At 41.8% G+C, this 25301-nt stretch overlaps 2 protein-coding genes across 4 annotated transcripts; both read left to right on the top strand.

The window, feature by feature from the left end:
* Positions 1-2343: 2343 nt before the first annotated feature.
* LOC138622411 (prostaglandin E2 receptor EP1 subtype-like) lies at positions 2344-9228 on the top strand. Its single transcript, XM_069701185.1, has 3 exons — positions 2344-2553; positions 3970-4889; positions 6215-9228. The coding sequence occupies exons 2-3, from the start codon at positions 4017-4019 to the stop codon at positions 6488-6490; spliced, it is 1149 nt and encodes a 382-aa protein (XP_069557286.1). The 5' UTR covers positions 2344-2553; positions 3970-4016; the 3' UTR covers positions 6491-9228.
* Positions 9229-9505: 277 nt separating this feature from the next.
* Positions 9506-25232, top strand: ilf3b (interleukin enhancer binding factor 3b). Of its 3 annotated transcripts, none has more exons than XM_069701152.1 (18): positions 9506-9602; positions 12269-12365; positions 13645-13868; positions 13961-14135; positions 15911-16058; positions 17513-17604; positions 18809-18904; positions 19512-19623; positions 19737-19834; positions 19914-20025; positions 20155-20268; positions 20607-20812; positions 20941-21117; positions 21204-21485; positions 22435-22561; positions 22655-22702; positions 24223-24645; positions 24738-25232. In XM_069701152.1, the coding sequence occupies exons 2-18, from the start codon at positions 12363-12365 to the stop codon at positions 24866-24868; spliced, it is 2568 nt and encodes an 855-aa protein (XP_069557253.1). In that variant the 5' UTR covers positions 9506-9602; positions 12269-12362; the 3' UTR covers positions 24869-25232. The 3 variants fall into 3 exon arrangements, with proteins under 3 accessions (XP_069557253.1, XP_069557255.1, XP_069557254.1); XM_069701153.1 differs by having other exon boundaries at positions 9550-9929; XM_069701154.1 differs by lacking the exons at positions 24223-24645; positions 24738-25232 and adding an exon at positions 23272-24089 and having other exon boundaries at positions 9507-9602.
* Positions 25233-25301: the final 69 nt, after the last annotated feature.

Genomic DNA, 25301 nt, shown 5'->3' with positions numbered 1-25301 from the left:
ATTTTTTTTTGTTTGTCCTACATTTTCTTTGCTAGCACTTTGCTAGCACATTTTTTTTTTACAAATACAGTGCACTCTTTAAGACAGTAAACAATTGATTGTAAAAAAACAAAAACAAAAACCAAATGAGCATGCATAATTATACAAAAATTCCTGGACTAAAATGGTGGTAATTATGAGGTTCTCTGCAGATAAATCCTGAAGTTTTTTTCTTGCATAAATGCCGAGAATGGTTTGACAAACAAACTGCAGCCAACTGTATCAGAACATGCTGTGTGTCCGTTAAAAATTCACAAGTAGAAATTAAGTAAACCAGAAGCCAGCAGGAATGCACGTCTTTTCCTGCGAAATCCAGTGATTCTGCTGATGTGTGTTTTTACGAGGCCCAGGGTGGTACCATTCAGCCAGCAGATTCCTGTGTACTGAGGTGAGGCATTCAAGACCCAAAACATAACTGGACAAGGATGTGCTCCTTGTGTTGGAGGTAAATCAGTGAGGCGGAGCTAGTATCCAGCTCAAGTAATAATTATTGCTGGATTGATGTGTGTGGCTGTACGTTGCAGCGTGTCACACAAAACCACTCAAGACTTATTTAGAGTCGTTTGTGGTTTCCTGTCTGTCTGTCTGCCTGCAGAAAGACAATGGGACAGAAGTGGAGAAGAGTTCTTTGAGGCCAAGTAAAATTGACATTTGGTTGTAATTCTTTCAGCTTTCACATTGATTTGATCAAGTTAGTTTTCCATTTTTGTGGAAACTTTCTCTAAAATGTCGACCTGAAATGATCACGTTTTGTTGCCAAATAACACATTATATGAATAATAGTGAGTTACTCATGAAGCTTTTTTTCAACACAAAGGAGGAGCAGTCTTTTACTGCAGACCTTTGATAGCGTTTGGTGATGCTACCTGAGAAAATAAACTGTTAATTCTTTATTTTTATCTGTAGCTTCTACAAAAGTGGTCACTGCATGGGCTTCCTTGGGTCCCCACAAAAATAGCAAATAAACAAACAAAAATCCATCAATAAAACAGAAAAAGACAAAAATGTCAAAATAAGTAAAGAATTATACATAATTTTTAATGAAAAAATGGCCCATAATTGTCACCCCTGCCTATTTTGTTTAGCACAGCAGGCGGATTTCCTGCCTCTAAATCTTAATAGCCTGTCGTCTGAGCAGATCACTCTCCTGTGCCTCCAGGTTTTATAGCACAGCAGACTGACAGGACTACATTAACCCAGGCTAATGTTGCCTTAGGTGCACCTGTCTCTAGGTAAAGCTTTGGCAAGCTTTACATTCACGTTCAGGCAATGCATTATTCAGATTTTAATGTGCGCCTTTAACAAACGTATTGAAACATGTTGATTGAACATCAGTCCTTGCTTCAGTGCTCTGCCAGTCAAAGAAGACATTTTTCCACACACAGCTGCAGTGTGTGTTTGAACAAAGAGCCGCACTTTGTACTTTATCATTTCACAGCAGAGTCCTCGTACTGTTTTGACATAAGATGACCTCTCCCTGGAGGAGGAATTTCAGATGAGTGCAAAGATTCGGCTGAGGATGGGAATCTGAAACGCTTCAGATTCCCTCTTGTCATCCTCTGATAGTGCATCCTTAATAGTTTGTATGTTCATTCTGGTTGTATTACCCATTTAAAATTACCAGTGGGCTTCTTTTCCCTGAAGTGAAGCCCAGAGCATCACATCCTATAATGTCCCTGAGTCTGGCCGGTTTGATGGAGAACTGGAAAATTCTCTTCGGTCTGCAGCTGGAGTTCCAGACTTGGAGAGAGATGTTTGTAGTGGTGGGAACACAGCTGGTTTACATTGATGTGAGTTGACCACAGAGACTCGGTAGACAAGGGTAGTGTTTTAATTTCTAAAGAATTAACAAACAAGGGAAAGTCTGTCGGGCTGTAAAAACAAGTATGTAATGCAGGTTCAACTCCCTCAGTTTGATCAGTACAGACTGTCTTATTTTCTGTCCATGCAGCTGTAATACAAAGTCAGACTTAGTTAAAACACACCACTTGAGGAAAATTATTCCTGCAGCCTCATACAGGTCTGTCCTTAGATTTTACATTCTACTCATTGCTTAATATTTAAGCCTCTCCATCTCGTTTAATTGTTGAAGTGGAGTCAGAGGCAGCTGCTTATTAAAATATTAATATGTTTCTCCGAGTAGCCCATTCTCTTCATATACTCCAGGGAGTCTCTGCCTGGAGGAAATTATTGGTTTTCAATGAGTGAGACACCCAGAGGAGATGTGAGCCCAGTGCAGCTCTGGAGTATAAAAAGAGCTGATCGCACTCAGAGGAACAGAGAACATGCTTGTGCAATGTAACAGGGAGGCTGCTTGTTGTGAGAGAGGAGCTGCCACAAGGTCTTGGTTTCACAGTGAGGAAACACTTCAGGTGAAGAAGTCCACGTACTATGGATCAACACAAGATCATACCAAGAGCAACCTGGATTAATATATTTCAAGAAGCATCAGTTATGACTGACTGTCAGAATCAAAGTGATCCTGATCATCTCCATGAGCTTCTTTTTTCAAAGGTAAGTCAAATATTTTTTATTTAACGATAAATTCAAAAGACAAAATGTATCCAAATTTATTTTATTTTTTTTTTTTTCAATTTTGAATTAATACTTAATAAAATGTTAACTTTGGTTTCAAAAGATCTACAAACAACAGACAACAGAGAATCTCAAACTTTAAAGAATGGAAATATTTAACAAAATGGGAAAAAAATGCTCTTATATTAACTAAAAAAAATTGTTTTTTTGCAGGGAAAATGCTCACTTAAACTGTATAAATTTAGGTTTTATGTGTCATTATCGTCATCAGTTTTTATATTTATGATGGCATATTGATGTTTTTTTTAGGACAGGCACAAAACATTCAAACATTTAAACAAAGAAATATGTAAATTTAAAAAGAATTATAACAACACATCCTCTTGTTTATGTACAGAAAACATAAACCTACTGTTTATTTTCGGTGTGTTTTAATGGACTCTTCACGGATCATCAACAACAAGTCAGCCAGCCTAAACTATGTCTGACTCACTTAGACCTAATCATCTTCGTTACATGTTTGTTTTGCTCTGATTTGATTTGATTTAATGCAGATTTGTTGCTGACGCTGCTCTGTGTTTTAGAGGAATGTGTGCAGCTGTGTTCAGTGTCAACTGAAACTGTCCGAACTTGTTCAGAATTCCCTTGTTGCCTTGTGCGAACCTCAGAGAGCGCTGATGAATAATCTGTTGTTTTAAAAATGGGTAACCTTGCCCTGAACAGCTTTGTTTACCCTGACAGAGAAGTTATTAAGTGTGAGGTACATATGAACTGAATGAAATCCACCAGGGATGAGGGGGACGTTACTGCCAAGTTTCCTCTAGTTGTTTGACTTTTCCGGGACAGCAGGTGGTGAAGGAGGTGGTGTGTGGATCTCCTGGGTGTTTTTTCATCTCAGTATTTATAATGTATTTTAAACTTCCCTTGACAGTCACGTGAATAGCTTCATCTGGCTTATGTGACTCAGTCTATGAGTGGGTTATGGCACAGAGAATCGCACATGCACTGCATAATTTAGATATGTCAAAACGTGGTTTAATGGACATTTATTTTTTACATTGTAATCTGGGTGAGGTAAAAATATTACGGCTCAAATTCCTCAGTGATTGATTAGGAGCTCTTGAATAAACAATAAAGTTGCTGGAATATTTTGTTGTGTTTGTGATATAGGACCTATAATATCCGCCACTTCAGACATTTGATATCTTTTATACGTGCAATGGTGGGTTTTGTTTCAGGGATAATTATGTAACATTGGGATACTGTTGAGATACTGGGGTACGCTAGGGGGAAGCTCCAAAGAAAATATTAGTAACGATGGAGAGGGTCTTGCTTTATTGAGATTTATACTAATAAATTTCAACATGCTAATACGCTCCCTTTTCCCTCTCTCAGTATTTTCTCAGCTAGAGGAACCATATCAGAGCAAGAATCCAGCGGTGATGTTGGAAATGCAGCACTCCAATTACTCCGGCTTCACTGTCCCCGTCCCCCTCTCTAACAACACCACCATTTTTCAGAAGCCCGAGGTGGGGGCCATAGTAGCACACAATGCCACCGGTCCGCCGAACAACCCCACAGCTGCTGGCCTCACCATGACTCTGGGCATCCTCTTCAACGTGGTCGCCCTCATCATTCTGGTCAAGGCTTACAATCGCTTCCGGCGGAGGTCAAAGGCCACTTTTCTACTCTTTGCCAGCTGCCTGGTGGCCACAGACCTGGCTGGACATGTTATCCCTGGAGCTCTGGTACTGAGCAGATACTCAGCAGGCACCGGGTCCACAGCTACCTCGAACTTTCGGGAGGATCCTGCAGACCCAGACACCTCCTGTCTGTTTCTGGGAGGCTGCATGGTGTTCTTCGGCCTGTGCCCACTCTTTCTAGGCTGTGCTATGGCTGCTGAGCGCTGCCTAGGCGTCACCAAGCCTCTGCTGCACGCTCGTCTGGTGACCACAGCACGGACTAAGATGGCACTGACCCTGATCTGGCTCCTGGCTCTATGTGTGGCCCTTCTCCCATTCTTTAGCCTAGGTGCCTACACCCACCAATACCCAGGAACATGGTGCTTCATCAGGGTGATGGAGGACACTAAAGCCACAGACCTGGCCTTTGTCATGCTGTTCTCTGGACTGGCTTTGAGCTCTCTGGGCCTGGCCTTTGTGTGCAACACCATCAGTGGGATCACACTGGTGAGAGCCCGGCTAAAGAAGAGGTCCTGCTCGCAGCGCTGCTCGGCCAGGTCTCATGACACAGAGATGGTGGTCCAGCTGGTGGGCATCATGGTTACCTCCTGCATCTGCTGGAGCCCTCTGCTGGTGAGTGTGAGGGAAGTCTGACCACAAATCAGGAATATTTTACATGATTAAATGGCACCAGAATGATACAGTTTTGATTTGTGTTGGGAGTTGTCAAACTGCAGATCAGTATTGTAAGTTTCAAGAAATTGCAACAACTTTAATTCATAACACTACGATTACACATTAGTTTTAAAAAGGGACACAAACTCATCAATACATCATCATAAATAATGTATTATTTCGAATAAAATGTAGTTCAATAAAACTAAAACTCTGAAAACACAGTGCCCTATGGCAAAAGACTAATTTTGTTCATGTTTTATTTGAGTGAACTTTATTTGTTCCAGACAGATGAAGTGATTTGTTCATTCAGTAGCTCTGAATTATTATCATTGTAATAATCTACAGCTGTTTGACTATTATAAGACTTTATTACAAATTGTATTTCCTACTAACAGGCCTTTGGAACCAGGAAATGAGTCAAAGTCTCTATGTCAGGCACCAATAAATAAAGGTTAAAAGCTAAACAGATCATTTGGATTACAGCAAGATTTTCTCTGCAGCAGGAAACAGGACTTTTAGACTCTCCCAATCATTCAGACTGATTATAGGCATCATTTAAAAGGCAGCCACTCACAACATAGACATTTCTTGAGAGAAACCGCTCTTGGAGATCATTTTAACACTGAGGAAAGTTTATTGCCTGGATATGATTTAATATTTTTGGTTCATCCTGACATGCAATTTTTCCGTTACATTCCACTAAAGTATAAACTTGAAAATAACATTCATCTGGACTGCCAGTATCATATTTAGATGTTGTGTATCAGCTTGTTTCCTTGGTGAAATAAAAAATATTCAAACCCGGTAATAGATTTTAAAACTCCACCATATTCTAAATATTTAGTGTAAGTGCATTATTTAACGCATATGTCAAGTTTTAAACTGACATATTTGGTATATTGGTTTCTCACCAGGTTTCGAAATAAAGTTCAGCAGAATGTTTAGCAGCACACTGAGCTTGTATTGACAGACCCACCTTAATCCTCACCAGATAAGTGACGTTTAAGATGCTTAAAAAAAAAAAAGCCATCTTTACTTCTTTTATTCGTAATAAACTGAATACAATTGATCAACAGATGCATTCAAGTATATTTATGTCACAATATTTTTTTTTTTCATTATTTGGTCATAAATTTAGATTTTTTTTTTTAATTTTTTTTTTTTTAATATACCATCTCTATGGTTTGAACTCATAATCCTGTAACTTATATACAAATATGCCTATTGAATATATCAGATGATATGAGATGAGCCTAATGCTGTTTCCTTTTTGCTTTCAGGTCTTTGGACTGATGTCAGCCATACAGTCTTACAGAGACTCGCTATTTGGTGACAGAGACACTTACAGGGGGCTCATGGTGACGGGTGTCAGAATGGCAACCTGTAATCAGATCCTGGACCCGTGGGTCTACATCCTGCTGCGACGTGCCATCCTAAGAAAAATCTACCGCCTCACTAAAAGGCAGGCCAGTTTCAAGGGAAGTACGTTCCGGTCTGTCCGCTGGGATGTCAGCTCCTTTCAGAACTCAGACAAAAACGGCGTTAAAAAGAGTTAGGGGAGGAAGAAAGGGGACATGGCACGTGTCTGTTTTAAAGGGAGGCTCTTTCACTTGTTAGTGGGATCAGTAGTGAACACAGCGGCCAATCATCTGGACAAGTGTTTAAGAGTCACAATTTAAAAGATATTTCTGTTTTGACTTGTGGGAAAACAAGCCACAGTGTTTGTGTAAGTGAAGTATCATGAGTGAGGATAAAAAAAAAAAATTCCAGATCTGAAATATTACTGGCCCCTGTTGTGGCTAAAACTGGATTAAACAAAGGACAGAGACTTAAGACATGTCTTTCTGTAAGTTTAATTCAGCATCTGCAGATGGACTCACAATGCAGTTAAAAGAATGACCTGGAACAGGAGATATTAAGTTTTATACACACTGACAAGGCATGATGTCAGACAGAGGGTGAGTTACACATTATCTGGTGTCTTGAACAAGAACAACTACTTCTTAGGGAAAACAAAGCAATTCCCATCTTGCCTTGTCCTGTCCTGTCCTTGGACACTTAGTAGTGTTTCTGCAGTTGCTGTGACAAAAAGTGTTGTGCGTCCTGGTTATATATTAATTGAAGGAGAAGTTCTGTTGCATGTGAGGGGCAATGACGATGTGAGTGAGTGGAGAGGTGGAAACTAGAAATTTCCACTACACCCTTTAACTTTTAGGTGGGTCTATGTATCAGAATCAGAATCAGAATCAGCTGTATTGGCCAGGTATGTTTATACATACAAGGAATTTGACGCTGATTCTAACTTGTTCTCTCAGTGTGCAAAAAAACAAAAAACATAAATAGACATGTCAAACATAAATAGACATATATACAGCTAAGAAACATATATACATATATATACCTAAACAATGGTGCAATTGGCGTACAGTGCTCTGTCACGCCTACCAGAGGGGAGGAGCTGAAACAGAGGATGTCCAGGGTGAGATGGACCTGCAGAGATCCTCCTTGCCCGTTTCCTGACTGGATCTGTATAAGTCCTGAATGGAGGGCAGGTCGGCACCGATGATATTCTCTGCAGTCCTGACTGTCCGTTGTAATCTGTTTCTGTCCTGTTTGATGGCCGATCCAAACCAGACGGTGATGGAGGTGCAGAGAACAGACTGTATTATGGCGCTGTAGAACTGGATCAGCAGCTCCTGGGGTAGGTTGAGCTTCCTGAGTTGCCGCAGGAAGTACATTCGCTGCTGGGCCTCCTTGATGATGGAGTTGATGTTGGACTCCCACTTAAGGTGCTGGGAGATCGTGGACCCCAGAAACCTGAAGGTTTCCACTGGAGATTTATGAGCCAGTGTGACACAAAAACGGGGAAAAGCCCCAAATCATCATGACCTGCCAGTGTGTATCAGAGTGCAATGGCAGTCTGTCCTCTATGAGAGCAGACTTAAACAAAAAAGAAGTGTCAGCTAGACTATAATGTATTAACTTTCTTTTCTAAAGTGAAGACTTTATCTAGTCTTCACGCAAACATCTCAACTCCTGTCTCTAAATATTGGTTTTGTTATCTGACACAATGACATGATAACAAAAAGAAAAAGGCTGTGGTTTTACCTCAGCTTGAAGATGTGAAAAACACCACAATGTAGTGCTGTGACATGAATGTGAATGTGTGTCTTTATTGTGTGTTTGTGAATACAGTGTATGTTTTTTTCCCCCAAATGTCTGGGTACTGAAGTGAAGCTAAAAGCTAATTGAATGTGATATTGTCCAGAAAAGGGAATGTAGGATTACTTAATAAATGGTTGTCTGTCAATGTGTTGTCTCAGTCTGGATTGTAATTGAAATAATATATATTTTTACAGCAATGTCAGTATGATTCCTTCCTTTAATTAAAGTCATGTGAAATTTCATTGTTGGTTTTGAACAAGCAATCACTTGATCCTCTGTGAAACAGCATCTACAGATAAAGGTGATCTACTCAAATGATGGTGATACATAAAATTTACATTTTGTTGCCATTTTGTGATTTAAATGAATAAAAAAAACATCAGTCACCCCTACATTCATCACACCTTCAATCCCATGAAATTAGAAACAGGGATCGCAGATTAAGTGCTAATATATTATGACCTTCTTTGGGGGTGAAAAATGTCTTAATAAAACCCTTGACATCCAGGAGCTGCTGGTATCTTTACTGTTGAAAGTGATGTGTCATCATGCTCTAAAATGATGTCTAAAGCCTTCAGAAAAAAGGTTGGGTGCCCCTGCAAGGCATTTAGATGAATGATATGAAATAAATCATTCCAGTGAGGAAAAGTATCTGAAAGTAGTGCAGATTTCAAACGTCTGCAAGTTTGTCCTTGGCATGTTCAGCCCAGGGGCAGACGATTTGATTTAAAAAGGGAACCCCCAAATTTTGTCTCAGGTTATAAGTCTTGCTGTTGCCGGCAAACTGTATGTGTCCACAATCAAAGGGCTAAATTTGATTATATCATCATATACGTTATCATCATATCAGCAAAATGATGATATCTTTCATTTGGCAATATTATTTTCTACAAGTGTCATTTATGAATGCATGTTTATGTAGTCTAATTTCTCTGCAGCTCCTACCAGGGGATTTGCACATTTGATGCCATCATCATGTTTGACCTAGGTTACATTTTGTGCATCAGCTCAAGAATGTGAATCTTTTTAAGTCATTACCATATTTGTCTGCAGCTGATTTTTTTTTTTTTTTTTTTTTTTGCTGCAATAATTTCAAAGCAAGAGGCAACTGTCATTAAAATAAACTGTATCAATATTCTTGGAGCGCAAACTGGAGATTTCCCATAATAAAACTCATGCACTCCAAATAAACATAAATATTCTGTCGTAAATAATTTACTCAGTGAGAAGTTGCTATTAAGCAGCTTTCATCTGCGAGACCACTGAATGATCCAGACAGCTTTTCAGACGAGACAATTCATTTCAACTCCACGGTTCTAGCCACGCCCCCATCGTTCGGAACTGCTATTTTCTTATTGGTTGCAATTGCAGTCAGTTTTAATTTCTGTCCAATGAGCACCATGCTTTCCCGGCTCGTGGGCGTTACCAACAGACACTCGGCGACTGCCGGAGACCGGGGAAGCTAGCGGGCAACACGGTCCACTTAGCAGTACCGACACCACGGTAAGTAAAGAAGGAAAACACATGCATTTAGCCCTTAACACTGAGACGGTTAAGTGAAAACAACCAATTGAATTAAGAGAACTTAAGAGGGGTATTCTTTTATTTTAACATGGCCCCATGTGCTGGCAAAGTTGGTTGTATTTGCCTTTGTTGAGCGGAGCTAAGTTGCTAGTGCTAACTCCGGATTCAATGGGGTCTCGTCTCTTCGACCATTTTGGTGTCTGATAAAGCAACAGACCGATTCAGACATTCAAGAGTCGGCTCCCTGTTGAATGTCGACCTCCTTCTGGGTCGAGCTTCTTTTTTTTTTGCGGTTCGGCAGAAACGGTAAGTAGTAGTTTCGTCTGTGTCTTTTGTGTGTGTGTGTGTGTGTGTGTGTGTGTGTGTGTGTGTGTGTGCGTGTGTTTTGCGGTCCGGTGAGCAGGTCGACGCGACGCCGCTTCAAAGAGGTGATCGTCGGGGTTGAGAGCTGTCGGCGCCGGTCGGGCTTCGCACTGAATTAAAATGGCGTCTGTTTTTAATATCTCCCCCCCCCCCTCCTCCCCCCCTATCGTGGTTCGGGTCCGGCTTCAAAAAAACGCACTCTTCGTCCGGATGTCGGTCACGTTTCGGTGTGAGAGCCAACAGGTGTATATCGGGTAGAGCTTGTCGGTCTTTGACTGCGGGTCAGCGTGGCTCGGTGACAGGAGCAGTGCTCGTGGTGTTCACGGTTTCGCCTCGTTTTACCTTTTTTTTTTTTTTTTTTTTTTTTTTTTTACCTTTTCCTGCAGGTGGGAATGAGATTTTTTTTTTTTTATATATATAAGTTTGCACCACAGTATGTGAGCGCTGCAGCTTTGTCACGATACATGTCGTTGTAGCAGTCGTGGTCACATCATGTATGGCAGAGCTATTTAAGGGCCACACTGAGTATTTTTTTTTTCAATTAATGGCTTCAAATAAGTCATTATTAATGATTATTAATTATATGCTGGTATGTGGAATAAATTAATCACGTGCATCACTTTAATGGTTAACTATTACAAACACGTGAGGTGCATATCCATATTTGTTCATGGTGAAACGGTGTCTAAGCTGATATTTAGAAGGGCCTGTTTTAATCATCCTAAAACAAATCTTTAATCTTTGCATTCTCACTAAGATAGCATTACGTGGCTCAAAAAAAGTGATTTTACACACAACAGAACTATCTTACACATCAGATGTGTGTCATTTTCAGCCTGTTTGAATCGGTGAGAGCAGTGAAACTGCCTTTATTACAAACTGGACAGCCTGGAAAAGGTGGTGGAGAGGAGGACGCTGAACAAACTATTGTCCATATTGGATAATCCTGTCCACCCTCTCCACCACCTGCTGCAGGGACAGCGGAGCACTTTCTCCAAAAGACTCCTCCAGCTCCGCTGTCACAAGGACAGATACAGGAGATCATTCCTGCCGACCACAATAACTCACCTCTGGCAAAATCCATCACAGTACAATAACACTGTTGACTGTGTTTCTTGGTTTGTTTGTATATAGATATATAATGTACTGTAATACTGCGCATTTTATATTTTTTTTACTGCTATTTTATTGCTTTTCTATTATTCTATTATTTTATTCTATTATTTCTATTATTCTCTTATTGCTTCTGTATGCTGCTGTAGCGAAAAAATTTCCCCTCGGGGATTAATAAAGTAAATACCTACCTACCTATACCTACCTACCTACCTACCTTTATTTTGCTATTTCAACATAGTTTATGTCATAACTAGTAAGGCCAATCCAGAAACACTCATGTCATTTATTTTTAAGTCATGGAACAATGTGCCCTTATTTATATGATTTTAAAAGCTAACCTTCGGATATGTAAGTGGATCCGAACGTTGTCAGTATTACCCAGGCCGTGTACTGATATCATGGTTACACCAAAAGTGTACTGCACTCCCAGACTGAAAGGAGGACTGCACATCACCTGATTCCCCTGAACAATGGAAATACTTACATACCCAGGGCCTCCCCTCCCGGCCCAAATGTCCTGTTGCCATGGCTACGCGGAAAGATAGTCCACGAGTGGAGATGCCACACTCCTACTTGCTTCCATCCTTGTCTTTGGTTCAGATGTCTTAAAGTAGAACAGAGATTTATACCATCTTCCTGCGAGCCCTGGAAAAATTCAGACAGGAAGTATTGGGCCGCAGTTTTGAGTAGCCCTGATTTATGGCAACCCGGATGAACGATCAGTCATCCGTGAAGGTACTGCTGTTGACCTCAACTATGATCAATTAATTCTCGTAGACTACCCATAATTGTTTTCTCCTTTTTAGCAAGCTTAGTTAGAAGTACAATTTTAGGAGCAGGCTTTGTTTGCCTTCATTTTGACATATGAATGTCTGCAGCCTGCAGCTATGAATTTGTATTATTACAGTTATTTATGATAACCAACCACATTTATGCCTGAGGCATGTGTTGCAGCTGATGACCACATTATTTCGCTCTAAGATAAATGGAGTGACTGAGTACATTTTTTGTCCTGATTAATCTACGTCTGTGTCTACTGTGACTTGTCTACACAAATTGCTTGAAACCAAATGTATGTCCCGTCCATTCTTTGTTGATCTAGCTTAGTTTTCAGCCTGCTTTTATTTGGCCCACAGTGACATGTGACTTTTGTTTTCCTCTCGTAGAGACGGACAGCGCCATTGTCACCCGCTGCCTAGGAGACACTTTTAATACTGCCATTCACTGGATAAAGTAGTCGCCACGGTCTCGAGAACAACAATGGTAAGGTTTTAGTTTCAGCCTCAATGTATTCATCACAGTGTCATGGGACGAAAGGCAGAGGACATGCTGACCTTTATATTAAATGTCACTGTTAACCAAACAAATAAATTTGTCACATCTAATTTAAGTCATAGAGCGGGTGCCAGCGTGTTATCATTCCAATCTGCCCGGGGCTTTAGGGACACATGCTGCACTTTCCACATCACTGCTCTCCTCTAAATTGGCTTTGGCTGCCTGTGCACACACTCAGCTTGTGCAATCGCTGGTGTGAGAAGCTTGGCCCAGACATGAGGCCTAATTATTCAGTGTTTTAATTAATCAAAGGGACGCAAGTGGCAGGGAAAGTAGGTCTTTTATTATAATCAAGTGGAACCTTTTTTTCTTTAATCTTGATAAATGTTTTCCAGGTTGACCGAGAGCCTGTCTAAAGAAGAAGGTTTTGTAAAGATATTTAAAACTGTTCTGAATAAAACCTGGAACATTTGAAATATGTAAAATGGACTGAATTTGAAAGAGCTGCCCTATAAATAGTAATAATTTGTTGTTTCATTTTCCCAGTTAGTCACGGTGAGGTTTTAATGCATCATCAAAAGTGAATTTTAGGGTTTGATTTGCACCATGACAGAGTTAATATATCCCTCCTGCATACTGCTGTCATGCACTGAGACCAGGAAAGCATTATGAAGGTTACGTGTCGGTAGAAACTAGTCTTTACTTGTCTGACTCACTGGATGTCGAATGTTGATACAAACCTGCCATTGGCCGACTATTTCTGGTGCAGTATTCTCCTCCCTCGGTCTATCTGTGTTACCGTTTTGCAAATCTATGCTACAACAACCACCGAGCAGCAACCTGTATGCTGAAAAAACAAGCAAGTTTTGACAGATTTGGATTGTGCAGTAAAGCAGGTCTGCTTGCTTCTTTTTGGACGTTGGCAGATATTTAGCCCATTAAATGCCAGGACTCGCCTCCCCATGTGCAAATGTTCCACCAGAACAAGTCCTCCCTGACACTATATTGGAAGAGCTCTGTTGCTGCCTCCTGGGCTTCGTATCACTCAAAATGATTGCGATTGCATGAAAGATATACAAACAGCTGGAGTACTTTTCCCTCTGTAGCAGAATGATACAAGGGTGCAGACAGACAAATCTCCAGTGCTGTCACGGCACATTGAAGATAAGTCGACCGATGCGAGGCTGATTCTTTACTCCCCATGCAACGGAAGGACACTTTTGATATTTCTCCTTGTGTTCACAATCCTGTTTCTTTTCATTTCTAGCCTCCCCCAATGCGCCACCGATCCATGCGTGTCTTCATGAATGACGACCGCCATGTCATGGCCAAACACTCTGCCATCTACCCAACTCAGGAGGAACTGGAAAGTGTACAGAACATGGTGTCTCACACAGAGAGAGCCCTCAAGGCCGTGTCCGACTGGCTGGATAAACAGGAGAAAGGAACTACTAAGTCGGAATCTGATAGCACAGAGACTGATAAGGAAAGGTTAGTTGGTCAGTTAGTAAAACAATACCTCTGTTCAAATGACCTTTAACTATCTCGTACGTCTTAACTCAATCTGCTGTGTCCTTTGCAAGTGAGCAGAAAGATCAGGCCACCCGCTCCCTGCGTGGCGTGATGAGAGTGGGCCTGGTTGCTAAGGGTCTGCTACTGAAGGGGGACCTCGACCTCGAGCTGGTGCTCCTCTGTAAAGACAAGCCTACAATCACTCTGCTGAAGAAAGTGTCGGAAAACCTTGTTTCACAGCTCAAGGTGAGACCATGGCTCAGGATTTATTGCACAAAATAATGTGTAATACTTACATTAGAGTCAGACTGATAATGGACCTTCAAAAACAATACAAATATTCGTGCTTTTTTTTTTTTTTGTATCTGACCAAACGAAATCAATTGACATTCTTCGCTTTTGTGCAAAACGCTCTGCATTTCATTTTATGCCTGTCTTGTCTTTTAAATATTAGGGATGGGCAATGTCTACAAAGCTGTCATATGATGATGGCTACAGTGAACCATGGAGATTGACAATGACATTGGCAGTGGGGGTAGGAGGGTGCATCGTCTGTCGGCCCAACTCGGATAGAAATAAAGTTAATTATTATTGAAACAAAGAATTGGACCAGGGAAATTATGGATGGCATATTGCACAGTTTTTAGTGTATGATGTTATTGGCCAAACAATGAATTGACGCAGTAGTCTGATCTTAACAGGGGCCCAGACTGCAAATACGTTTTGCAACCAGTTTAAGGTGGCAGTTATTTGTTTAAAAGGTCACACTTTTTTACGTGATGAAACGTACTGTTAGGTGAGCCCAGAGCACATCAAAAATACCCACAGCCGATAATCCAATGTGGAGAAAGTGGGAGCCGTAAAGGAGTCGGGTGAAACAGAAAGTGCAATAATATGTTTTTAAATAAGAGGGATCGTTTTAGTTGCTTTGGCTGGGAAACAAAAATGAGAAGAACAAGGATGCAGTGCAGAGTGACCGGTGCTGGCAAAACACTCTACTAACTTTAAACGAGAAACATTAAAACTGCCCAACGACTGCGAGCTCTGCCTAGACTCCTGCCTGAAAATCAGCTCCATCTTCTCGTGAGTTTTCAGCGTCTTGAGAGTGTTAACTTTGTGTTCGAGAAAGCCAAACTCTACCCGGCGCATCACGTCGCTGAAGACTATGCCTTTTAGAAATCCTTCTCCAGAAGAAAACTGGGCCACCGATGAGCTCCTCCTCTGTATTTTCATTTTGCCCAGGGTTGTGTCTCTCATCTGTTCCTGACATCTGTCGATGATCTGAGTTTTGTTCCACATTACAGCAGTGTAGCACTTTATATCATGTAGGTTATGACTGGGTTGACCTGCTGAGGGGGCAAAATGTTGTTGGTGGGCCCCTGTTGAACCCAAGTTTTTGGGTGCCTCGGAAAGTAATATATTAGTTTCATTATTTCTCGTAGCACCCAAAACAAATCAACAAGATACAAGAGCTAAAAATCAATTGAGTTATTGACACCGATATTTGCAGTATTAAAAAAAAAAAAAATATTCGCAAAATTTTGGCTTATTTTTTTAGGTCTATATTTGTTAGAGTAATAGTTTTTGTTGCGTGTAACTCAACATTGTTCGAACAAAGCAAGAGATTCAATGTTAATTTGAGAATAGAGATAATAACGGGTGGATTTTTCACGATTTTCAGTCATATTGTACACTGAACGGTCAATTATTAAAGACATGTTTTGATAATAAAGCTAATGTTTGCTTCCACTGTGTTAATTACTTAAAACACAGAAAATAGAAGAAACATTTTTGGATTAAACACAACTTTACAACAAGTGGAGACTATATAAACGGAAACAATGAAGGTCTAAGAACAACACTTGTGACATTTCCAAGGACATAAAACAGAAGCGGTGCCACCCGTGTGAAAGGTTCATCTGCAGCCCCGGACTGTCTTGATCGTCAGCAAAAACGTTGCTGAACAAATTAAACAGCGGCCGAACCTTTTGTTGTGCCCTAAACACATTTATCTCTCGCAGTCAATCACGGAAGACAAGTACGTGGTGACCCAGAACATCCGGGAGGCCAGCATCGTCATCAAGAGCCCCAAGGAGCCCCCTCTCACCCTCACAATTCACCTGACATCCCCTTTGGTCCGCGAGGAGATAGAGAGGGCTGCAGCCGGAGGTAAGCTCCCTCACAAGGGCCTCGGAGTTATTTCAGTGGCGCCCCTCCTCCAGCAGGGAGGCCAGGCAGGCAACCAGACTAGACAGATATTGTTTATTGGGCCTTCAATGGAGCTAGGGGACAAGAATGCACTGTCACATAATGAAACTGTGCTATGCTTATAGCTCTCTAGACACTCTCGTAGTTCCATGTAATGTAATTGTACATTTTTGATGGCCCAATATACAGTATAGGGCAGGTAGTTTACTGACAGCTGACGACATGGCTTTGTCTTCCGCCTTAATGATCGAGGTCACCAACGAAATGAAGGCTTACTGAGAATTTAACCAAATACAAAAAGAGAGACCACTTTGTTTGCATGTGTTTTACCATTGATGATGAACGGTTTGCATTGCAGCAAAAATGAGTAGCAAAACACGTGGTGAAACTGTCTTTGGTTGTTAGACCCAGCAGTGGGCAATTGACTGTCTCTGATGTTCCTTAGCAGGGAAGGCTCAGCGTTACAGATAATGACAAGGAACACTTGAATTTGGCACGTACGTCCAACCACACTAGCAAAAGATGAAGGCATCATGAAATATATGTATAGTACTGTTCAGCTTAATTGCAGCTGTACAACAACAATGTACAATTTCTGGTATCTTGCGTCCTTTTGGAGAGCTCGCATTAATAGTGAGGATCTCAGCTTGATCAGGTGTTGAACCTTGACCTTATCTGTAGCCCCGTGCTAACAGTGATGCCCGGCTTGGGTCTTTCTTTTTATTTTATTTTTTAAAGCCATCAGTTTTGCTGCAGTGTGGACATGTTTTGATACCCACTTTTGTGCATCTGATAACTTCTGCCTGTGGTTCCAATTCTGATTCTCTCTGTCAAGCCTTCTAGTTTGTCAATTTTTAGGGACGCTGGACCTTTGACCAACTGGCCGCTCTCTGTCTCGGAAGGGGCAAAGTGCAGTGTACCCAGTATAGGGGCAAAGGGGAGGGGCTCTACCTCCTGGTAATGCCAGAAAAGAAAGTAGACCTTTTTTAGGCACTGAAACTAAAGCACCCATTTGAGTTGAAACAACCATGGAGAGACAACTTCCCATTTGATACAACCAATATTTTGATAAATTTTAAATTCAAATTTTTTTTTCCGCCAGGGATTTCTTTTGGTGTTTTTTTTTTTTTTTTTTTTTTTTTACAAACTTTTGTTTTTCCGCTCACTCAAGTTCTAACCCACTCCACAACACAGTCGTTATGGTGGGTTTTAAGTGTAACAGTTGTGTGCTGGGCTGTGCAAAACCATATTAACTGGGAGGTTGAGAGCGTTTGGTGGTTCTCCAGTGGAGGGGTCCCCCTCCCCTTCCTCCTCCTGCCTGTGGTTTGGGAAGGCTGCCTGTGTTCCCCCTGGCCGGCTGACAGAACTCCCCTTGGTCAAACTGTACCTTGTCTTCTTATTCCACCTGCCAATAGAAACGCTTTCAGTCAACGATCCCCCGGATGTTCTGGACAGGCAGAAATGCCTAACTGCCTTGGCGTCTCTCCGCCACGCTAAGTGGTTCCAGGTTTGGATCTTGTCTTTATTTGTCTCTAAAACAGAAGTAGCTTTGAGTTTGGTTTTATGCTGTTTGTTCTTTTTCCTTTTTTAATTTGGACGTTACATGTGTTTTTTCTTTATTTACTCTTTTGAAGTGTACTTCCTGTAGTTATACTCGACTTGACCTGGATGTTTGTTTCTTATGAAACCTTTGTCATTACACTGTTTTAGAACTGCTTTTCTCACTTAACAGGTTCGATTGCAGTACTATTTTTTTAATTTTTTTTTTTTTTTTTAAAGTTCATTGTTGCTTTTTAGTTCTTGAGCACATATATTTTTCTCATGTAGATCAACAGTTGCTTAACTCAAATCAGTAAAATCTGGGACTAATACACCACGTGTCCAGGTGCAATATTTCTATAATGTCGGTGTTGCTGTGAGTGAGTTGTTGTTGTTGTTGTTTTCATTATTGAAGCTACTTGTAGAGCACTTTTTGCTGGAAGTTTAAAAGAGAAACTGTGCCTTGTAGTTAACCATGTTTGATAATAACTCATCATAGTTTTGTCGCGTGTCATCTTTGGCTTTCACACTATAACAATCAGTGCTCCATCTCTGCAGCTTGTTATTTTAGAGTATTTGGCCTCAACTTTTCCTGCTCTCGCCCCGTGTCTGTTACTGTGTGTGCCCACAAAGTCAACGGGAATATTGCACCTTGAGTCATACTTTAAAATCCTTTTGCCACTAGTTAAACCCACGATCCCTTTGAATGACAGCACACGTAAGCACATCCTTTTTTCTTTCTTTTTTTTAAAATAGTTCACTTGTTTCTCACGTCAAACTTGGTATTCAGTTAGCGGTGGATTTTCTTTAATCGCTCCTCTCCTCCTGATCTTAAGTCACACGCATGTGTTTCCGCACAAACAGATGTTTTACGTCTGATAACGACATCATCGATCATGTTGGCTACTGACTAACAGTCATGATTGTGAATAATTTTAATTACAGTCCTCCAACAAAGTGATCAAACATTGTTCTATCATCTAATATCTCTGGATCTTTCCATAATGACAAAGCTCAGCTGTTTTAGTCTGTGTGGCTTCATTTTTTTTAAATTTTGTTCCACTTATTTGGATGTTTATCTTGCTTTATGAGCCAGACAGTCTTCTTTTTTTGACTAAAGCCACTTGTCTACCTCGTACCCCTCCCTCCCCCCTCCCTGCTTGTGTCCCCAGGCGAGAGCCAATGGGCTGCGCTCCTGTGTCATTGTCATCCGGATCTTAAGGGACCTGTGCGCCCGCGTCCCCACATGGGCCCCGCTTCGTGGCTGGGTAAGTAAAAGGAACCCCTGTGAGGTATTAATTCAGTCCCTCCAGGAAATCTTGTGGTCACAATAATTCATGCAAATTCAATTAATCTCTGCAATATTTCCATGAGTTTGCGATTTTGCAAAATTCCCGCGAGCAGCCATAAAGGCACAAATTGAGCCTTCCCAAACAAAACTTGCTTTCACAACAAAAACAACTCCTCATTTACAGTCAGCAAGGCTCTCCAACACCACAAGTTGCTTCACAATGTTTGAGTAAATCTGCTGCAAAATCACAAATATTTTAACGCAACAATAACAAGGAAAACTCTTGACATCCTGGTGGCACTGATCAGTATACTGAAGTCTTTTAGAGGCTCTGCTGATTGTGGCTTCTGACAAGTGTTAAATATGTCTGTAGTTTGCTGAAGATAGATTTGGCTGCTTCTTTACAATTCCTTTGATAATGCTTTGTCTGCATGGATACCAAAAAAATCAAGGCACCCCCCTCGCGGTTGTTAGACTTCTGAGATACTATTTAACGCAGTGACCTAAAATTCCTCCGTGTTAGTGACTGAGCTTAAAAATAGCATCCTCAAACACAGAGCCTCCCCCTCTCTCCTGCGTTGCAGCCACTGGAGCTGATCTGTGAGAAAGCCATTGGCACAGGGAACCGGCCCATGGGGGCAGGAGAAGCTCTGCGGAGAGTTTTAGAGTGTCTGGCTTCAGGAATCCTCTTATCAGGTACGCATGTGGGATCCCGTCTCCAAATATTCATTAATTGTGCTGTTAGAAGGGTTCAGTTTGTCCTCTGGGGTCACAACACAATTCAAAACTGCCATTTCTCCCTGTTGCAGATGGTGCTGGTATCTCTGATCCATGCGAGAAGGAGTCCACAGATGCTATTGGTCACTTGGACCACCAGCAGAGAGAAGATATTACAGCGAGTGCACAAGTGAGTAAGATTAAATGGTGTGTGCACAACCACAATTCAGTACATGTGTAATTCACACCTTGTCTTTTTTTATCCTCAGCATGCCTTAAGGCTGTCAGCTTTTGGACAGCTTCACAAAGTGCTGGGAATGGATCCTCTTCCCTCCAAGATGCCCAAAAAACCTCGTAGTGAGACTCCTATTGATTACACAGGTAATCCAGGCCGTCCTACCTCTTGAGATTTAAAGTAGTCAATACTTTTTTTTATATTCATAGTGTAGATTCAATCCGATTAGCTGCTTTGTATGTTGTCATGGCATAATTTTGTGTGTTGGGATTTAGTACAAATCCCACCCAGTACAGCATATGCTCCACCAATGAAAAGGCCTATTGAGGAAGAGGAGGGACCTGATGACAAGAGTCCTAATAAAAAGAAGAAAAAGCTGCAGAAGAAATGTAAGTGCCCTTATAGCTTTTGTGTTTGTTGAAACTTACTTTGGTTGAAAATGAACCTTTAACTATCTTTGTCAATGGACAGAAAATAATCAGCAACAATATTGATGATTGATTACTAATTGTAAACAGTAATTAAGATACTGTTGGTTTTTGGTTGGACAAAACAAGCCAACTTGACAACAGCACCTCATCATTGTTTTTTAATACTAAACGGGCTTAATAATGAATCAGCTGATTATTCACTAGATTAATTGATAATGAGCAGTCTTTTTTTTTTTTTTTTTACTGAGTGTTGTAGTTATGAGTTGTGTTATAACTTTTTTTGTCCTCTCCACCAGCTCCAGAGGAGAAAGTTGAGCCTCCCCAGGCCATGAATGCTCTTATGAGGCTCAATCAGCTGAAGCCAGGTCTCCAGTACAAATTGATATCCCAGACTGGCCCCGTTCACGTTCCCGTCTTCACTATGGCTGTAGAAGTTGATGGCAAGAGCTTTGAGGCTTCTGGTCCATCCAAACGCACTGCCAAGCTGCATGTAGCTGTAAAGGTGAGCACAGCAGTTGCAAGAGCTCTTGAATAACCAATAAATTCCATTGTCTTTCGCCGCTAGTAGGGATTTTTTTTTATATTCGACATTTCCTTGTTAAGCCACGTTGTATGTGTGGACATTTTCAGGTCCTACATGACATGGGCCTGCCCACTGGAGTGGAATTAAAGACTGCTAAGCCCATTAAAGTAGAGGAGACGCAGATAGTAACCGCTGTGGAAGAATTGAGGCCAGTAGTAACACCTGTTGAAACTACCACTGCTGCCACAGGAGCAGCCAATGCAGACATCACTGATGCTGGAGAGGTATGTGCGTCAGCAAGTAACAATGTGGTCTTTTTCCCGTACCACTGAATATTCTTATTTTAACCACTATCTGTTGCTCCTGTCAGACTGCTCGCCAACAGGGACCAATCCTCACGAAACACGGCAAGAACCCCGTCATGGAGCTGAACGAGAAGCGCCGAGGCCTGAAGTATGAGCTCATCTCGGAGACCGGCGGCAGCCACGACAAACGTTTTGTCATGGAGGTGGAGATCGATGGGCAGAAGTTCCAGGGCACAGGATCCAACAAAAAGGTGGCCAAGGCTTATGCGGCCCTGGCTGCCCTGGAGCGGCTCTTCCCTGAGGGCTCTGTGACCGAGCCTGCTAAAAAGAAGAAGGGACCACCCATAGTAAGCACTCGATAGAAAAGGCTTTTTTATTTTATGTTTTTTTTTAGGCCACGCTCATTTGCATAGTCACAGTTGAACTAAAAGTCAAATTATTATTTTTTTCTTTATCGGTATAAATATCTGAATGGACAGATTTCATTAAGAAAATAGTCCCTTGAAGCCTGAAGCGCCACATCAAAACTACCTCAAATCAGAGTTTATTATTTTCCACTAAAACACTTAAAATTTGTATCCTTGTTTTATGCAAATGTTTGTGCCTAAAGCTGCACTAATATGGCTGTTGTCATATTTTTGTCATTTAAATGATTCAGAGAATTCACGGTCCAAAACATTTCTATAAGAAGCATCCATGTGCAAAATGATGATACAATAATCAATGCTGCAAACACTGTGAGACTTCACATGAAGGAGAAAACGGATCAAACTTTTACTTCCAGTAAAAATTGAAATATTCAGACACTTTTAATGGAGAACAGGACCCGAGGACGGACACTGTAACAAATTATTTGTCCACAGTTTATAAATTACGACAGATTATGATTTGCCGTTGGGATAGTGATCAATCCTGTCTCTATGTCGGGGAGGATTCACGACTAATTAGTGGAGTTAAAGCTGTTGTGCCGTGTGTGTGTAAATAAGAGCAACTCTCTCGCTTTGGAGACGCTCCTTTGGTTCCTGCTGCTGTACGAAGCTGCAGGTATGAAATAAACTCAGAGGAGAGACTCTTAAAAACAGCTGGAAGCAACAAATAAAAACAAAACTTAACTCCGTGGAGGCTTTGATGAAACAATTATCGGGTAAACGGCTGCAATATAGCCCCCCCACCGGAGGCGTAATATCCCTGGGCAACAACAACAACAACCGCACGTACGCACAGAAGGATTGTTTGCATCGTTGTCTCCTTTTTCGCCCCCTCATGCATCACTCATCCTGTTGGTTTCCTCTGCAGCACAGCCCAGGGTTTAGCATGATGGGAGCCCCCGGAGATGCAGCTACGCCCAGAGGCAGAGGGAGAGGAGGGCGAGGTCGTGGAAGAGGAAGAGGCTTCAATAATGGAGGAGGCTACGGCCAAGGAGGTAAAAATGTGCCTCTTGGTTGCAGCACACGTACGGTACGCAACGTTTGACGTGATGTTAAATCGGATTATTAAATCGGTGTCCTCCTCCCAGGTGGCTTCGGGACATATGGTTACGGCAACAGCGCTAACTCCGGATACAGTAAGTATTCATTTGGCCTTTTTCTAATGGAGGTGTGGTTGGGAATGTGCTCTGTGTCTGGGTTGCAATCAGGCTTTCATTCACCGTGTGAGCGTTTCAATGAAATTTGTCTGCCAATGCGTCTGCGTAGATGTAACATGTCCTGCGGCATGGTGCATCTGGCCTGGACTCTGGGAATGTGGTCTGTCTTCAGAATACTTCAAACAAGACCATATTATAATATTAATAATAATAATAACAACAAGAGAACATGCTGGGATGTTCCCAGTTCAGTGATTTTACATTTCTCTGCTTTAAGCCACAGGATTGAATCTGTTTTTGACAAGCCCCTTCATATGAGTACGTCTTTCTTCCTTCTGGCAGCCTGTTCTGAGGACTGACCTACCTGAGCGTGACAGGAGCAGAGAAATCTAAAAAAAAAAAAAAAAAACATAACCAAAGATTTAGTTTGAACACAATCAGACCAAACGAGTCATTGAGCTGCCACCTTTTATGGCAGAAAACAAATCAAACTAAACAAAATCTAATTTTGATATTTTTTCCCTTCTCTGCCCTGTCTCACTCTTTAGGTGACTTTGTCTCAGACTGCTATGGCTACCACGAGTTTGCGACATAGATCTTCCCCAGTCTTAGAAAATCAAAAACAGTCCTGTAGAGACGATTAAAATGGACAAAATACTCAGTAGTGTTCCAGCAGCGTCATGAACTCCATTCACCACAAAGTCTGCAACCCTGGGAATAAAGTGACAACACCACCCCCGCCCTGTCTTGCCAATTCCCCTTGTCCCGACATCTCGGGGAGACGATCCACCACTGCATGCATGTAGCCGTAAGCCGCCCTGTGTTCTCTCAACTTGCTGTGGATGTACCCGAACACCCGGACCTCCCCGAGCCTGCAGGGCTGATTTGTTGCAGAAAGTCTTCATGTGTCGGACCGGCGACGGAGCTTTGTTTGTGGAGCATGATTAAGTGAAGGCCTCGGGAGCTGGACAACATACTGCCTTTTGGATTATTGTGAAGACCGCAACAGCCTGGTCTCCGTCTTTGTCTTCATTATGTTTACTTGGACGAGAATACTGAGAAAATAAGTTTTGTTTTTATTCCATTTCAATGCCTTTCTGTTACTTCCAAACATGACTAAGCCGGTTTTGTATTTTCTGTTTTGCTTTTTAAAGGATGGCCACATTGTTTATGTAAAAATCTGTCGTATCAGCAACACTGTGAAGACGCGGCTACACCGAGTGCATGATGGTCTTACTTTAACCGTGTTTGGTAGCTGCAGTATCCCATCTGTAACGGCATTAGGCAGTGATGAACTGAGGCTGTTGGCGTTAAGTTTGTTTTTATATGTTTTTGTTTTTTTAAATAAATGTGACGTCATTCATCATGGTGCTACCACAGGGTCCTTTTTCATTTCCGAGTACACGACAAGAACGTAATAATATAAGCAACACGCAAGCAGCAGCAGCAACAAATACGCGATGCTTGTTTTAAGACTGTCCCATGTTGTCACTTCCCAGATTACTACAACAATGGTGGTACAAATGGAGGAGGATCCGGGGCATCAAGCAGCCCGTCGGGTGGCCCTCCGGCCAACACGGCACCAGGATCATCACCGAATTCCTACAGTTCATACTACCAGAGTGATGGAGCCTACACTGCCACTGTTGCCAGCAAACCCCCCAAAAAGAAACCCCCTATGCACAAGGGAGGGAAGGCAACTTTTCCAGGTCCCCCGGGGACAAACAGTGGACCCGCAGGGGGCTACCAGTCCATCAGCCCCACGGGGCAGGGCTCCTATAGCCAGTACGGCCAGGGCTACGGGCAGGGAAAGAAGAGTTTCAACCAGAACCAGGGGGGGACGGGTGGATACTCGTACAGCACTGCTTACCCAAGCCAGGTAACGGGAGGTGCTGGAGGTAACCAAGACTACAGTTATGAAGGTACGGGACGGCGTTTCATTTGTTTTGTTTTTCCGTTTTTAAGCTTCATTTTTATTTGAAAAATTCCGTCAATAACTCTCACAACCTCCTAGGTTTCAACAACCAGTCCAATTACAACTCCCAGGGAGGCGGCAACCAGGGCTTCGGCACCAACCACTCTCAGTACAACAACCCGGTGGGCTACGGCAGAGGAGACGGCAGCATGAACTACCAGTACAGATAAAACTGTTTCATTCCGTCTGCCAACCATCGGCACCAATTATCCCCGCATCAATTGACCGAAGCGTCCTCCAAAGAAAGTGATCGACAGCTTGCCTGTGCTCTCTGCCTTCTCCATGTTTGATTCGCTTTTGGTTTTATATGTAGCACATGTGGGCACAAGAGAAGATGTTTGGACTTTTTAAATGTCTGAGCTGAGTTGTGGCTGTTTCAGTGGTCTGGTCAGTGCTGAGTCTTGTTTTTTTTATTTTTATTTTTAATCTCTGCCACCAGTCCTCATCGTCATCACTTAACATGCAGGCTGATGCTACAAGTTATTCACTCGCTAGCTCTGATTGGTTTCCTCGTGTGACGACAGCATTTTTTTTTTTTTTCTCCACGTGAAACTAGTAAAATCTTGTGGTTTTAAACTACAAAGGTTGATGTATCTTTTGTAA

This window comes from Brachyistius frenatus, unplaced genomic scaffold (genome assembly GCF_029030835.1).
Source record: "Brachyistius frenatus isolate BFR_SWC_R1_liver_20210118 unplaced genomic scaffold, ASM2903083v1 Contig_36, whole genome shotgun sequence".
Taxonomy (NCBI): Eukaryota; Metazoa; Chordata; class Actinopteri; family Embiotocidae; genus Brachyistius; species Brachyistius frenatus.
The sequence above is the reverse complement of the archived record's forward strand: the minus strand, read 5'-3'. Positions and strand labels throughout refer to the sequence as shown.